Genomic DNA, 12,924 nt, shown 5'->3' with positions numbered 1-12,924 from the left:
GATAAATCACTTAATTTCTGAGATTCAATTTCACCTCCTCTAACAGTGGTTCTCAAAGTGTGGTCCGTAAACTTCAGGGGAGTTCCCGAGTCGCTGGTAGGGAGCATGTGAGGCTGTGACTATTTTCATAGTAATATTAAAACGTGACGAGCCTCTTTCACTGTGTTGACATTTGCAGTGATGGTGTAAAACCTATAACAGGTGAAGCTGCTGACACCTCAGCACTAATCAAGGCAGTGGCCGTAAGCTCTACTAGTTGTTATAGCATTCTTCACCACTGTGCATTCATAATTTAGGGGGAAAAAGAAAAAAGAAAAAAAACCTGGTTTCACATAACAATGCCCTTTGATGCAGGAAAAATTATTAATTTTGTTAAACCTTCATCCTTGAGAACATATGTAAGTACTCAAAAGACACTTTTGCTGCATACTGAAGTATGGTGGTTGTCTAGAGGAAAAGCACCGTGTCAATGTTTGAGTTGTGAGCTGAAGTAGCTGCTTTTTTCATGGAATACCAGCTTTATTTGAAAAAATGACTGACAGACAAACTATGGTTATTTAAACTTGGGTACTGGCCGACATCTTGAAAAGGAATGAAGTGACCCTGTCACTTCAAGGGAAATAACTGACAGTACTGCCAATAATAAAATCTAAGCTTTCAAGATAAAATTAGCATTTCAGCAAAGTTATATCACCACTATGAGCTTGAAGCTTCCCAAAATTTAATCTGAGATTAGTGATATGAATGAATGTAATTTTTTGATATTATATAATAAAATTTAACAACATTTGGAAGATCTGCATAGCCCATTGCACCAATATGTATGATGTTACAAAATCATGCACAGGTGGACGATCCATTCTCAATGCAAGACAGACCAGTAGATTTTAACGTAACAGAGTATGCAAAGTTGACTGATCTGCTTTCAGATTCTACACCGCAACTAACTTTTAAGAAAATATCACTTGTTGACTTTTGGTGTAGTATCAAATAAGAAAAACCACAATTATCTGAAAGGCTATTAAAATACTCCTCCCTTTTCTAATCACATATCTGTGTGAGGCTGAATTTTCTTCATATACTTTAACCAAACAATATATTGCAACAGACTGAATGAGTATGTACCATTAAAGAGACTTGGAAATCGTAGAAAAATGGCATTCTTCCCACTAATATTTTTTGTTTTAAAATGAAAAGTGGGGGCCCGCCCTGTGGCTTAGTGGTTAAGTGCGCGCGCTCCGCTGCTGGCGGCCCGGGTTCGGATCCCAGGCGCGCACCGACCCACCGCTTCTCCGGCCATGCTGGGGCTGCGTCCCACATACAGCAACTAGAAGCATGTGCAGCTATGACATACAACTATCTACTGGGGCTTTGGGGGGAAAATAAATAAAATTTAAAATGAAAAGTTTTTTCCATAAAAAAATGGATTATTTCAAATAAAAAAAAAGAAATTTAAACTGAAATTTTTTTTTTTTTTGCGAGGAAGCCCTGAGCTAACATCCATGCCAATCCTCCTCTTTTTGCTGAGGAAGACTGGCCCTGAGCTAACATCTATTGCCAATCCTCCTCCTTTTTTTCCCCCTTTTTCTCCCCAAAGCCCCAGTAGATAGTTGTATGTCATAGCTGCACATCCTTCTAGTTGCTGTATGTGGGACGCCTCCTCAGCATGGCCGGAGAAGCCGTGCGTCGGTGCGCGCCTGGGATCCAAACCCAGGCCGCCAGTAGCGGAGCGCGCGCACTTAACCGCTAAGCCACGGGGCCGGCCTTAAATTTCTAATAGAGTAAATATTGACAGACATAACCCACAAAAACACAAGCTCTTTGGGGTCCTCAGTAACTTCTAGAAGAGTCTTGAGATCATTGTTCTAGAAATAAGTTAGAGATAATACCCCCTACTTCTCAGAGTTAGTAAGAGAAGTGACAGAGATACCTGACGTTAAGCACTTAGCATGGTGCCTGCTATACTGGAAGAGCTTAATAAATCATAGCTATTCTACTGCCATGAATACTACTGACATCATCTTTACTGCGATCTAAGTCTACCTTACAACTAATGAATGTGCTTTTAGCAACTATGTTGCTAATGTGGTACAAACATGGGAAATACCTGATTTGATTTGTTAGCGGATGAAGTAGCTTCATGCTACTACCTTGGTGCTTAGTCTAACATGTGAAAAGCCGGTGGGGGGCGGGGAAGGGGAAACCTGAACTAAGTCCTGAGTACTGGGCCAGAAAACCTAGGATTGGGTGTAGGCAGGGCCTCCAGCATCTCAGGTGTTGATCACATAAGCAGGCCAGGGGTGTCCAAGCAGTTGCTACTCAGCCCCAAAGCCTTCAACTGTAAAGAATCACATATATCTACTAAGTCCATATATCTACTAAGAGGGCATGGTAGAAAAGAGAGTTGGATAATACTCCCAAAATCACATAGCTACTAAGCAGTGGAGCTGGTACTAGCACATTGGCCTGATTCCAAAGCCGGGCTCCTCCAATGCAGTAGAATGCCTTCGAGGGTAGTTGAGACCGAAATAAAAGCATGTTTCAAAGAACTGCAAAAAACCCCGATTCCTAAGAGCTTCTAGAGGAAGCAGGGTACCCTAGCAGCACACAATTTTCTTTGCACAGAAAGACCAGTACAAATGCTTCTTTCTGTTTGGGGACTGACTGATGGGACCGTGGGCCTGCCTAGAAAAGGCAGCAGGCCCACAGCCAGTCTGCAGCCAGACCTAGAAATACCCCTATCCCAAACTGCCCCAGAAGCTCCCTACAGATGTTACCACTATGTCCTCAGGGTAGAGATTGTCACTGAAGGAGCCGTCATCAAAGTTGACTTCATAGAAGGTCTCAGTGGTGAGCCTGACCACCTCACACTGATAGAAGCGCCCATTCTTGTGCTTGCTAATGACCTTCTGGCCCGCAGTGATGCTCTGCAAGGCTCCCTTGGCACGCTGGAAGAAACAGAGGCTTGGGTTACTCCCACACTGAGTTGACAGGCCTGGCAAATGGGGACCAGAACCAACTGGTTCCTCTTTACCAGGGAAAGATAAGCATGAGAATGGAAAAGTGAAAAAGGAATAAGAGATGGGAGTTGAAACAGGACTTTCCAGATATCCACACCCTAGCCAGGACACTGGAAGAACCCACTGTCATATTTTCCTCCATAAATGAAGCTGCTCCCTAGTTCCCAGTCCACAACTGGTCCTCAGGCCATACTGTCTTACCCTGAAATCCCAAAACAGACTCTTGTGACTTCCCGATTGCTGCCAAGAACCGACCAAATAGCATCTACTAGTGCACACAGCTTAGACACACATCAAAATATACACTCAACAGGTGATCTGAGGCCCAGGGCCCCCAGACAATGCTCCACACAGGTCTTGGCACTAGCTCTACCCTCAGGGCTAGGGCACAAAGACCGAGGTTCCCTGGATGTCCTCAGCTGCATACGATATTGGCTCCCCATTACAGGGGCCCTCACCTCACCCTTCTTCTCATTCTGAACTGCCCTTGACGCAAACGGGACCACAGAGCACCTGGTGGCCTCACGTCCAACTACTCTCCCTAAACTGCCCCAGCACTGCGCTCCAGCATGCTGGCCTCCTTGCTGTTCTGAGCATGCGTGCCAAGCATGTTCCCACCTCAGTGTCTATGCACTGTTGTTCCCTCTACCTGAATTGCTGTTCCCCAGTTATCTGCATGCCAGCTCTTTCACATCCAGTGTCAACTCACTGACACCATTCCTTACTGCCTCCTCTTCCGTTTCCTTATCCTGCTTTCTTTTTATCCGCCATGCTTCTCCCATCTGACATACTGTGTGTTTACTTGTTTCCTATGTATCTTTCAACTACGCTATCAGCAGCAGGAGGGCAGGGACCGATTGGTCTTGTTCACTGGTCTACTCCAGCACCTAACCTGTGCCTGACATGTAGCAGATGCCCCCAAAATATGTGAAGAATGACTTAGTGAAAGAAATACTCAACAGTACCCCCATTTCCTCATAGCATTGGCAGTCTACAGCTGCCAATTTAGGATGTGGAGTGCTAATGATAACCACAGAATCACTCTCCTGTTTCGTAACAAAACTCCTATTTCCCTGTCAAGAGCCGGGACTCTCCTACCTCAAGCTTTTACTCCTCCAGAGTCTCCTTCTCACATTGACTTTTCTCCCATCTTCCTAAACTCCTAACCTACCCTCGATGCCTCTCATGCTCAGGAAAAAAGAGAATCCAGTCAGCCAACAAGGCCTTTACCATGATCTCAAATGGCAGAGTAGAAAAGTTTGTCCTCTGGACTGGTGCTCTGTCGTGTGCTTCCTTTTATTACTGTATTTACCACGCTGTTGACAAGCCTTTAGCACCTTCTCTTCTATTAGACTGTAACTCACTGACAGCAGTCTCCCCCAACAGTCTGGCTTCCAACCTGGCTACTCCATGGACACTCCCCAGTTTGGGGTACCCAATGCCCATTACACCAGACCTCCCTCCCCTATCGCATGTGGCCCTCTTGAGGCCCTGCACTTGCTGGACTGTCGTGTCCTACTTCTCTCTCCACTTTCTCAGCTGCTTTCACTGGCTCATGCTCTGCCACCTTGCTCCTTATATTCGGAATCTCCAGAGTCCAGTTCCTAATGGGAATTGGATTTAACTATTCTGTTAAATGCTGATAATATCCCAATCTTTACCCTTATAGTTAATCCAGCTGTCTGCTGGTGACTCAGTCAGAATTCTCCAGCAACCTCAGAGTCCACGCGTCCTTTCCTCTTTTTCACTCTCCTCCTTTCCCCTGCAGAACAGCCCTGCTCCATCTCAGTTCCTGATCACAGTTAATATCATCATATTAGCATCCTTTCCATCTTCCACAGGAGTAACGTGAGTCATCTTAAATTCATACTCCCTCGACCCTTCCTCCTCCTCTCCTTCTCTCTCCATCCCCTCTCCCCATGGCGGTCAACAAACTCTGTCAACTCCACCCATTGTAGGGTTCCAGAGTTGGATGTGACCCTAAGGCTCTGCCCATGTGTTCCCATGTCAGACCTCACTTCTCTCCTAGGCTAACTGGTCTCCCTGCCTCAAATTCTTTTTTTTTTTTTTTTGTGAGGAAGATCAGCCCTGAGCTAACATCCATGCCAATCCTCCTCTTTTTGCTGAGGAAGACCGGCTCTGAGCTAACACCTATTGCCAATCCTCCTCCTTTTTTTTCCCCAAAGCCCCAGTAGATAGTTGTATGACATAGCTGCACATCCTTCTAGTTGCTGTATGTGGGACGCGGCCTCAGCATGGCCGGAGAAGCGGCGTGTCGGTGCGCGCCCGGGATCCGAGCCCGGGCTGCCAGCAGCAGAGCGCGGGCACTTAACCACTAAGCCACGGCCTGCCTCAAATTCTTATTCCTTCAATCCTTTCTTCAAATAACCACCAGAGTAACTATTGAAAAGTATAGCTCAAAATCATAACATTGGAAAAGTTCTCCTTATCTGATGGAAGAGAAGTCAAACTCCTAACTATGGCAGTCCAGGGCCTTCACCAGCTGGCACCACTTGCCTTTGAAATATCATCCCCCACCACGTTCCCAGAACTTGTTGTACATGTTCACTCTTCTGAGACTTGCTCATTCTGTTTCTGAAGCTTCGAATGCCCTCCTGTCACAATTCCTACTTATTAAGACCCACTTCAAATGTCACCTTCTACTCAAACCCTTTCACGACTCCTCTAGCTAAAATCACATGTATCTTTCGCTGAGCTTCACCATTTAGAGAAGTACAAAAACCTCCCTGTGTGGCACTTCACGGCTAACTGTTGGGAGCTCTCCCCATCAGCTCGCATTTACAGAGCTTCCGCTACATCCCTGACACTGTGGTAAGTAATAGGGACACTCAGATTAATAAGATATGGACCCTCAAGGAGGTTATCCTTGAGGAAAGGTAAAGAAGTAAACAGATAATCAAAAGGAATCAACCACAAGCAGTCTGGTCACTGGATTAGGAGTACAAGGCAGGAAGTAGAGATGGACAAGGGTCATCTCTTAATCCCTTCCTCATTAGCTCTCTCCATAAAACATCATGCTTGAGGAAATATTTGCTAACATAACAAATGGACAGCCTGCAGAGAAAATGACCCTGGAAACTGTCAAGAGAATTCTAGAATGGCACCCTCCCTCACCTCCAAATTAGGAATCTTATGCCGAAAGCAGGTAATGAAGACGACAAAAGGCCAGTCGTCTGGCTGCATCATCACTCCTGCAGCCTGGGCACAGCTCACATGGAAGGCAGTTGGGCAACGGCCATGAGAACACTGCACACAGCAGCCAGCAGTTCTTTTCCTCCGCTTCTTACAGAAGACACATTTCTATAACACAGGGGAAGCAAGCCAATGATTCCAGGAACTAATAGTACAGTCTATTCTACAGTTCCCCACCCAAATGCCAAACCAGCAAGAACTAACGCCCTTCCCAAAACACGAGGGCACACACCCTCTTTTAATCTCTTGTCTGATTACAGGTGTCCTCCTCATTAAGTAGTTGTAATTGCAGGGTGAGAATCACAAACTCTGACCAAAACCTAGCAGTACAGGATGGCCTCTGGGCCAGGCAGAGAGTGCCCCCAGAAATGCTGTGTTCTTCTCCACCCAGAGACCTATAAACCGGGTGATGATGCAGAGTCTACAAGCCCATCTCTTCTTCCTTACCAGTTTGAAGCGGGGCAGGGGAATTTTGCTCACATCCACTGGACTTCTTTCCGCAATGTTGACAAACCTGGCTTCCAGAATTGCCACAGCACATGAGACGTGGACCCACCTGCCAAAAGGCAAAGACAACTCAATCACCTCTGGCTCCAAGGCCCTGAGGCCTTCTCATCTAACATGGGCCTGCCGACAGTGCTTCCTCCCTTACCCAACATGACCACTGACTTCCACCACAAGTTCCTGGGACCCGGCGAGGTAAGAACCAGAAGTGTCTCCGCACTGAGTATGTGGAAACATGTCCCCACCACACTGCCCTGGGTCAGCACAGGGTTGCGCTTCTTACAACACTAACTCACTCACAATCTGTTGCAAAATGAGCAGAGCCACAGCTAATTGAGTGTGGCAGATTCCAGGGAGCGAGAATAAGCTGCAGAGCTCTATACAGCCCTCTTTCACCACAGGACCTGGGTGCTTCCTAAAATATCTCCAACTGTGCCCCAATCTGCCAGTAATCACAGCTCGCCCCGCTGGGCCTTTGCCCCAACCTTTCCCTTGGGCTGAAATGACCTCTCCCTTCTGCTCCCTTCACCCACAGCAGGCTCACTCTTTAAGGTCTGGACCCAACCCCATTTACTCTGACAGGTCTGATCAACAGACATCCTTGGAGAGTTAAAGTAAGCTCTGGGCATTTGGGGAAACTGACATGCACCAAGATGGGAACAACTAAGATGGCGAATGCTCTTAAAACTAGCCCAGGTGAAAACCTACAATAAAGAGTGTTGGGGCTCCAGGGAAGCCGTCTGCAGTACTGGTGGGACTGTTCCAGGAGAGTGGGAACAGATTTGTTTTACATGGCCCTGCAGGGCAGAACAAGGATTATAAGGTAAAGGTGGGAGGCTCAAGCAGAGCCATTTCCACTCCAAATAAGGAAGAACCTTAACAGCGCTATCTCACAGTTGTGAGGAACACAATGACCTCAAGTAATGGCAGCAAATGCCTTTAAAAGAGTGGACGCAGCAAGCAGAACAGACATCTACCTGGAACAGCAGGAAGGGGATTCCCACGAGGCAGGCGGCGGGACAGTATGTGTGCTCCAAGTTCCCACAGGATTTTAGCCAGAAGCAGGACATTGATCACTGGTTGCCCACTGACCTGTGCACACTATCTCCTAGACAGCCAGCTCTTCCAGGGCAAAAACCTTATTCACCTGACATTTCTACCTCAGACTGAGTAAGCACAAGACGAAGCACAGAGATTCAGCTTGGTAAAAATGAGCTGCCTGACAGCTGAGAAGTACAGCTCTGGGCTAAGATGCCCAAAACTTCTGTCAATTTGATTCAACAGTGGGTAGACTTGGCTGGGCTCTCCTCAAGGAAGCTGTCCAACTTGCCTCCTTGAGGATGTCTGAGCCAGGGAGAGTCTGCCTGTGGAAAAGTGCTCGCTAGCCCATGGCCATGGCCTCTTCTGCACCAGCCCCAGCTGTAACAAGGCAAGTGTCCTCACTTCCTGCCCACAAAGCCCCTGCATCATCTGCACAGGATCTTCATACCCTCGTGAGTCCATCTGAGCGCCTCCAAAAGGAGGACGATACTTACATCTCTGCCTCAGAGAGAAAGGTGGAGTTAGGAAGGTCTGGGACTCCTTGGCTCCCCTTGGCATCCCATTTTTTAATTCGTCTTGGAGAGGCTATCCCAGCTCCAAACAATGTGCTTCCCAAATCCTCATCAGTCATTTTGATGAACAGCCACAGCCCTCGCAGTGCCTCTGCACGCTGCTTCTGAACTGAGAGTGCTGAGGCACTGCCCAGAACACTCACCTGTCATCATTGGCTCTCTGTAGGGCTCCTCCTCGTAATGAGCACAAACAGCAGTCCTGCCAAGAACGGAGGGGAGGAAAGTGGTTACCACCAAGTCATTAACATCCAATCTTCTATTCCCTCAACTTCCTTTGGGCAATTGTAGCCTCCACATAAGAAAGCAGCCTAATGGCATGTGGGGCTTTGCCTACGCAGCTCCTGTAACCAGGACTGCCCTGTAGGAAAACGGGGAAGCCACTCGGCACCAAAGTGCACCAAGCACTCGCTTGACTTAACACAATCCTCTTCGCTGTTACTGTTAATAATAACTGTAAGCAAAGTCATGAATGATACTCTGCTCAAACTAGAGGCATTACAGAACTCTGACTGCTCCCTATGTGGAGGACAGCCAGATTCAGGAGGCAGGGGAGATGAAGAGAAAGCTGTAAGATGAACCATCTGAGCCCCATTCTGATGCTCCAACCCAACGGCTAAGCTCTTTAAAGGGGGTTATGGTTTGTCCACAGGAGGACCTCTACTTGGTCCAGACACAATGGAACAAAAACAGCTTCCAGACTCTATTCACGCCCCGCCACAGGTGGGCAGCAACCACTCTCACTGCCATGGGGGTTTATTCTGAGATCCATGGGGATTTATCCTGAGAGTGCGCACTCTGGTGTCACTGCTACCAGGCCCTATCGGACTACTGGGGCATAAAGTCCGCATGAGACAGTCTGGCCCTGAGCGAACTCCAAGTCTCACCGGGAAGACAGTAACGGTGTGGACATACTCACCTCCTCCAGGGCATTGGCTGAACACCGAGAACACATCCAGTCTTCAGAAGCCTTTGCAGGGGGGACCCCATAGCAACCTAACAGGGACACCGAGAGGAGCAAATTAAACCCAGAAGCCAGAGTCAGAATGTAGATTTGCAACTCTTTTCCATGTGCTACGTCCCAAAGCTACAACCAAATCTTACAGAAACCCCTGAATTCTAGAGTCAGGGCCCTCAGGGTGCAGCCATACAGTATGGCCCAAAGTCCCAAAAAGTCAGAAACCATAGATTCACTGGTACAAACACCTAGTGGGTAGCAGGGACTCATCCCCTTCCTGGTATCTGCAACCAAGAGGCCAGCACAGAGTTGACTGTGCAAGGGTGGACCCTGGAGTCACAGGAGACTCAGACTCAATCAGCAACAACCCCCAAGAACAGAGAAGCAGTCTTCACATTGGGAGACTGAGGAGGCCTCTAGGAGGTGGGAGGGAGGCCAACAGGGGCAAGGAGTTGCAGTGAGAAGGCCCAGGCCCCCGGGACAGGATGCAGAGGACAGTGGAAGGCACTCACTGGCGTGGACCCGGACGCTGCACTTCTTGCAGGACACTAGAATGCTGGTGCCATCCTCCTCAAGGTAAGGGGTGGACAAGTTGATGTCTGTGCTGCAGCCAGTCGAGGTGAAGCACATTTCTGGAATCAATGGCTTGGTCCTCTGCTTCTGGGGGGCCAAATCTGGAGCATCTCCACAGTTCTGACTAAGGCCTCCAAACTCAACCTACAGAGAGAGCAAGGGCACACCTCAGTGAACATGTGCCTGTGTTCTCAGCTTTCCACCTGCTCCATCAGCGGAAAGCTGGCTCTCTTACTGATAGGACTATGGCTCCAGCTCCCTCCCAGGTGCACAGCCATTATTGCAGAGCTGCTAACTGAAGTTACCTCTAATGACTCCAATTCAATTTCTCACAGCAGCACCAAAGGCCCCGAGGGGACAACTGAGAAGAGGGAGCAAGGTAAGAGGCAACTGGGATTTCAATCTTCCCAAGCCAAGTGGTAATAAAATGCACCAAGACATTAGCAAGGCTGCCATGTGGGGTCCCCTCTGGGCTGCACAGCATGGTGGCCCCACCCAGGGAGAGCACCCAGAGCAGGTGCTCCTAAAGGGCCAGCACTGATATCCTCTTGTGGTCCATGTCAGCAGGTCACTGGAACTGCAAGCACTGTCACATGGCTGGAGCCCCTCCTGCGATCCCTGGCTTGGGGCCCCTTCAGGAGAAACATTACGTCCACATACTTTCCTTGGCAAATATCCTGACTGCAAACATCTGCTGGCTCTACTGCTGGATGACACCATCACCCCCACTCCAAGGATGGGTCCAGAAACATGTCAGTCCCCAAGACTATGTCACTCATGAAACTGAGCCCCACTCAGCAGATCTGCTGGCAGGACAACCAGGCCATTTGCTGCCCTCACAGGCAAGGGCACATATAGTTCTTTTTTTTTTTTTTTGTGAGGAAGATCAGCCCTGAGCTAACATCCGTGCTAATCCTCCTCTTTTTTGCTGAGGAAGACCAGCTCTGAGCTAACATATATTGCCAATCCTCCTTTTTTATCCCCCCAAAGCCCCAGTAGATAGTTGTATGTCATAGTTGCACATCCTTCTAGTTGCTGTATGTGGGACGCGGCCTCAGCATGGCCAGAGAGGCGGTGTCGGTGTGCACCCGGGATCCGAACCCGGGCCGCCAACAGCGGAGCGCGTGCACTTAACTGCCAAGCCACGGGGCCGGCCCTATAGTGCTTTAGTTTTGCTTTTTATCAATGGAAAAGAAGTAATGAGTTACTAATCCAAACTGCGTTGGTCTGAGGTTCCATTCTTTGGCAGGCACGAAGCTGGGGCCCTGCCAGGATCAGCAGCAGCCATGCCACTTAAACCACCACAGGGGACTGGTTATCTACTGCCACCTTGGGCAGGTCCCAGCTGAGACTGAGGTGGTCATCTGGCACATGCTGCTGTGGATGCCTTCCTGGCCTCCTAGAGCTGGAGCCAGACCATGATGGTGAGGCCATCAAATGCCCTAGGAGCGGGAGGGGCACAGCTGAGCTCAGCTCCCATACTTTCCCACCCCCTCCCTCCCTCAGGCCCTCAGCTCCTACCCCACCCTAGTTCCTCTGACTGCTGCCAATACCCACTGTGAGGAAGGAAAGAGATAACACTGGTGGATCTGGCTTTTCATCTGAAGTTCAGACTGTAGTAAAGAAATTCACAGTCTTCCAGACTGACTGGCCAGGACTATAAACCACCTGGAAGGAATAACTACTGACTAGAACGGTAACAAAAGAGCAGATTCCTCTGCAAACCCCGAGTGCCAAGGGGAGGAGGGAATCCCCCAGAGCCTAAGGCACAGCCTCGGCTCTTCTCCAAAGCACTCTCAAGTGCAAACTCACACTGCTCAGTCATCTGCCTGGCAAAGCCTGACCAGTACATGGACAGGGCAGAGAACATTAGAAAAACATGCCTTTCCCAAGACAGTGTAGCCACGGTACACACTGTGACAAGCTGTGTGCCCACAGTTAAACCCAGCTTCCCTCTGACTGCTGGTCCTGGGTAACAGAGGGGATGGAGCAGGCTCACCTGATGGTAAGTCTGAAAGATCATACAGACGGCACAGTGAGGAGCCTGCTGGGCCATGGTCTCATTGAATTCCTTTTCGGCCTCAAAGTTCGGGGGTCGGTTCTGCCACAGCTGGCTCAGGGGCTTGGCCCAGGCCTCTGTCTCCTCAGCCTCCTCCTCGGTGGTCAGCTGTTCAGACGTCTCTAGAGAAGGAAGCAGCAGGCGAGTCAGTGCCAGCCCTGCACATGTGTGGCTCTGCCTGGAGAGTGATGAGCTTGGCTGCACTGTTGGTCCCAGGTTTGGACTAAGCCCAAGGCCCGACAAGTAATAAAGGCGAAGGGTAGGAGGGATCTTCAGTAGACTCCTTCAATACTTGGATGATGTTGTGGGCAGTCCTGCCAGCAGCCCTTTCTCCGGCCAGACTGATTCATGGTCTCTACTCTTCCTTCTTGACCAGGAGTTCAGCCTGCTCTCCTCTCCCCTAACAGCTGCCAGCATTCAACCCCTCTGCCCAAGGGCAGCAGAGTGAAACACCATCTCGCCAGAAACCACGTTACTTGCTGCCCCCAGTATGTCAGCATGTTGAGTCCTTACCTTTTAGAGTTTTCTCTTTAGTTGCACTCAAGGGAAACAGGAAGAAAAATAACAGAAATGGCAAGGCTTAAAGGTTTTTACACCATGGCCCTTAGTCAGAATTTTCCAGCTGTCTCTGGAAAGGTAAGTGGGCTATCTGCCTTTTCTGGACAGGGCTCACTGACCATCCTGGCTCTGGCTCAGAGGAAGGCAGAGTGTGTCCAAGATGAACCCTCTTCCGGCTACAGGATGTTAACACCTGGAGTCCAGACAGAGGCTGGCACACAGCAGCCCACGGGCCACATCCAGGCAGCTCAGGAAGCTAAGAATTGTTTTTACATTTTTAAAGGGCTAGGGACATATGAAGAATATGTGACAGAGACATAAGGCCTATGAAGCCTGAAATACATATTATCTGGTCCTTCACAGACCCCTGGTGTCTTTTTATTTCCTTTTGTATCTCTTCGTTACTCTAGAGAGCAAAGCATGTAATTT

The 12,924-nt window shown here is 48.9% G+C and overlaps 1 protein-coding gene across 3 annotated transcripts in view; it reads right to left on the bottom strand.

The window, feature by feature from the left end:
- The window catches only part of KDM4A (lysine demethylase 4A), a 42,223-nt gene that overhangs the window by 2,091 nt on the left and 27,208 nt on the right, over positions 1–12,924 (bottom strand). For all 3 annotated transcript variants that reach the window (XM_058552164.1, XM_058552163.1, XM_058552165.1), the window contains exons 13-19: positions 11,878–12,059; positions 9,818–10,022; positions 9,267–9,343; positions 8,494–8,549; positions 6,681–6,789; positions 6,156–6,341; positions 2,778–2,948 (exon numbers count right to left, since the gene is read on the bottom strand). In XM_058552164.1, the coding sequence (XP_058408147.1) occupies positions 2,778–2,948; positions 6,156–6,341; positions 6,681–6,789; positions 8,494–8,549; positions 9,267–9,343; positions 9,818–10,022; positions 11,878–12,059 (986 nt within the window). The remainder of the gene's footprint in view (positions 1–2,777; positions 2,949–6,155; positions 6,342–6,680; positions 6,790–8,493; positions 8,550–9,266; positions 9,344–9,817; positions 10,023–11,877; positions 12,060–12,924) is intronic.

The sequence above is a fragment of the Diceros bicornis genome, chromosome 13, assembly GCF_020826845.1.
Source record: "Diceros bicornis minor isolate mBicDic1 chromosome 13, mDicBic1.mat.cur, whole genome shotgun sequence".
In the NCBI taxonomy this organism is placed as follows: domain Eukaryota; kingdom Metazoa; phylum Chordata; class Mammalia; order Perissodactyla; family Rhinocerotidae; genus Diceros; species Diceros bicornis.
This window is presented reverse-complemented; position numbering and strand designations above follow the sequence as displayed.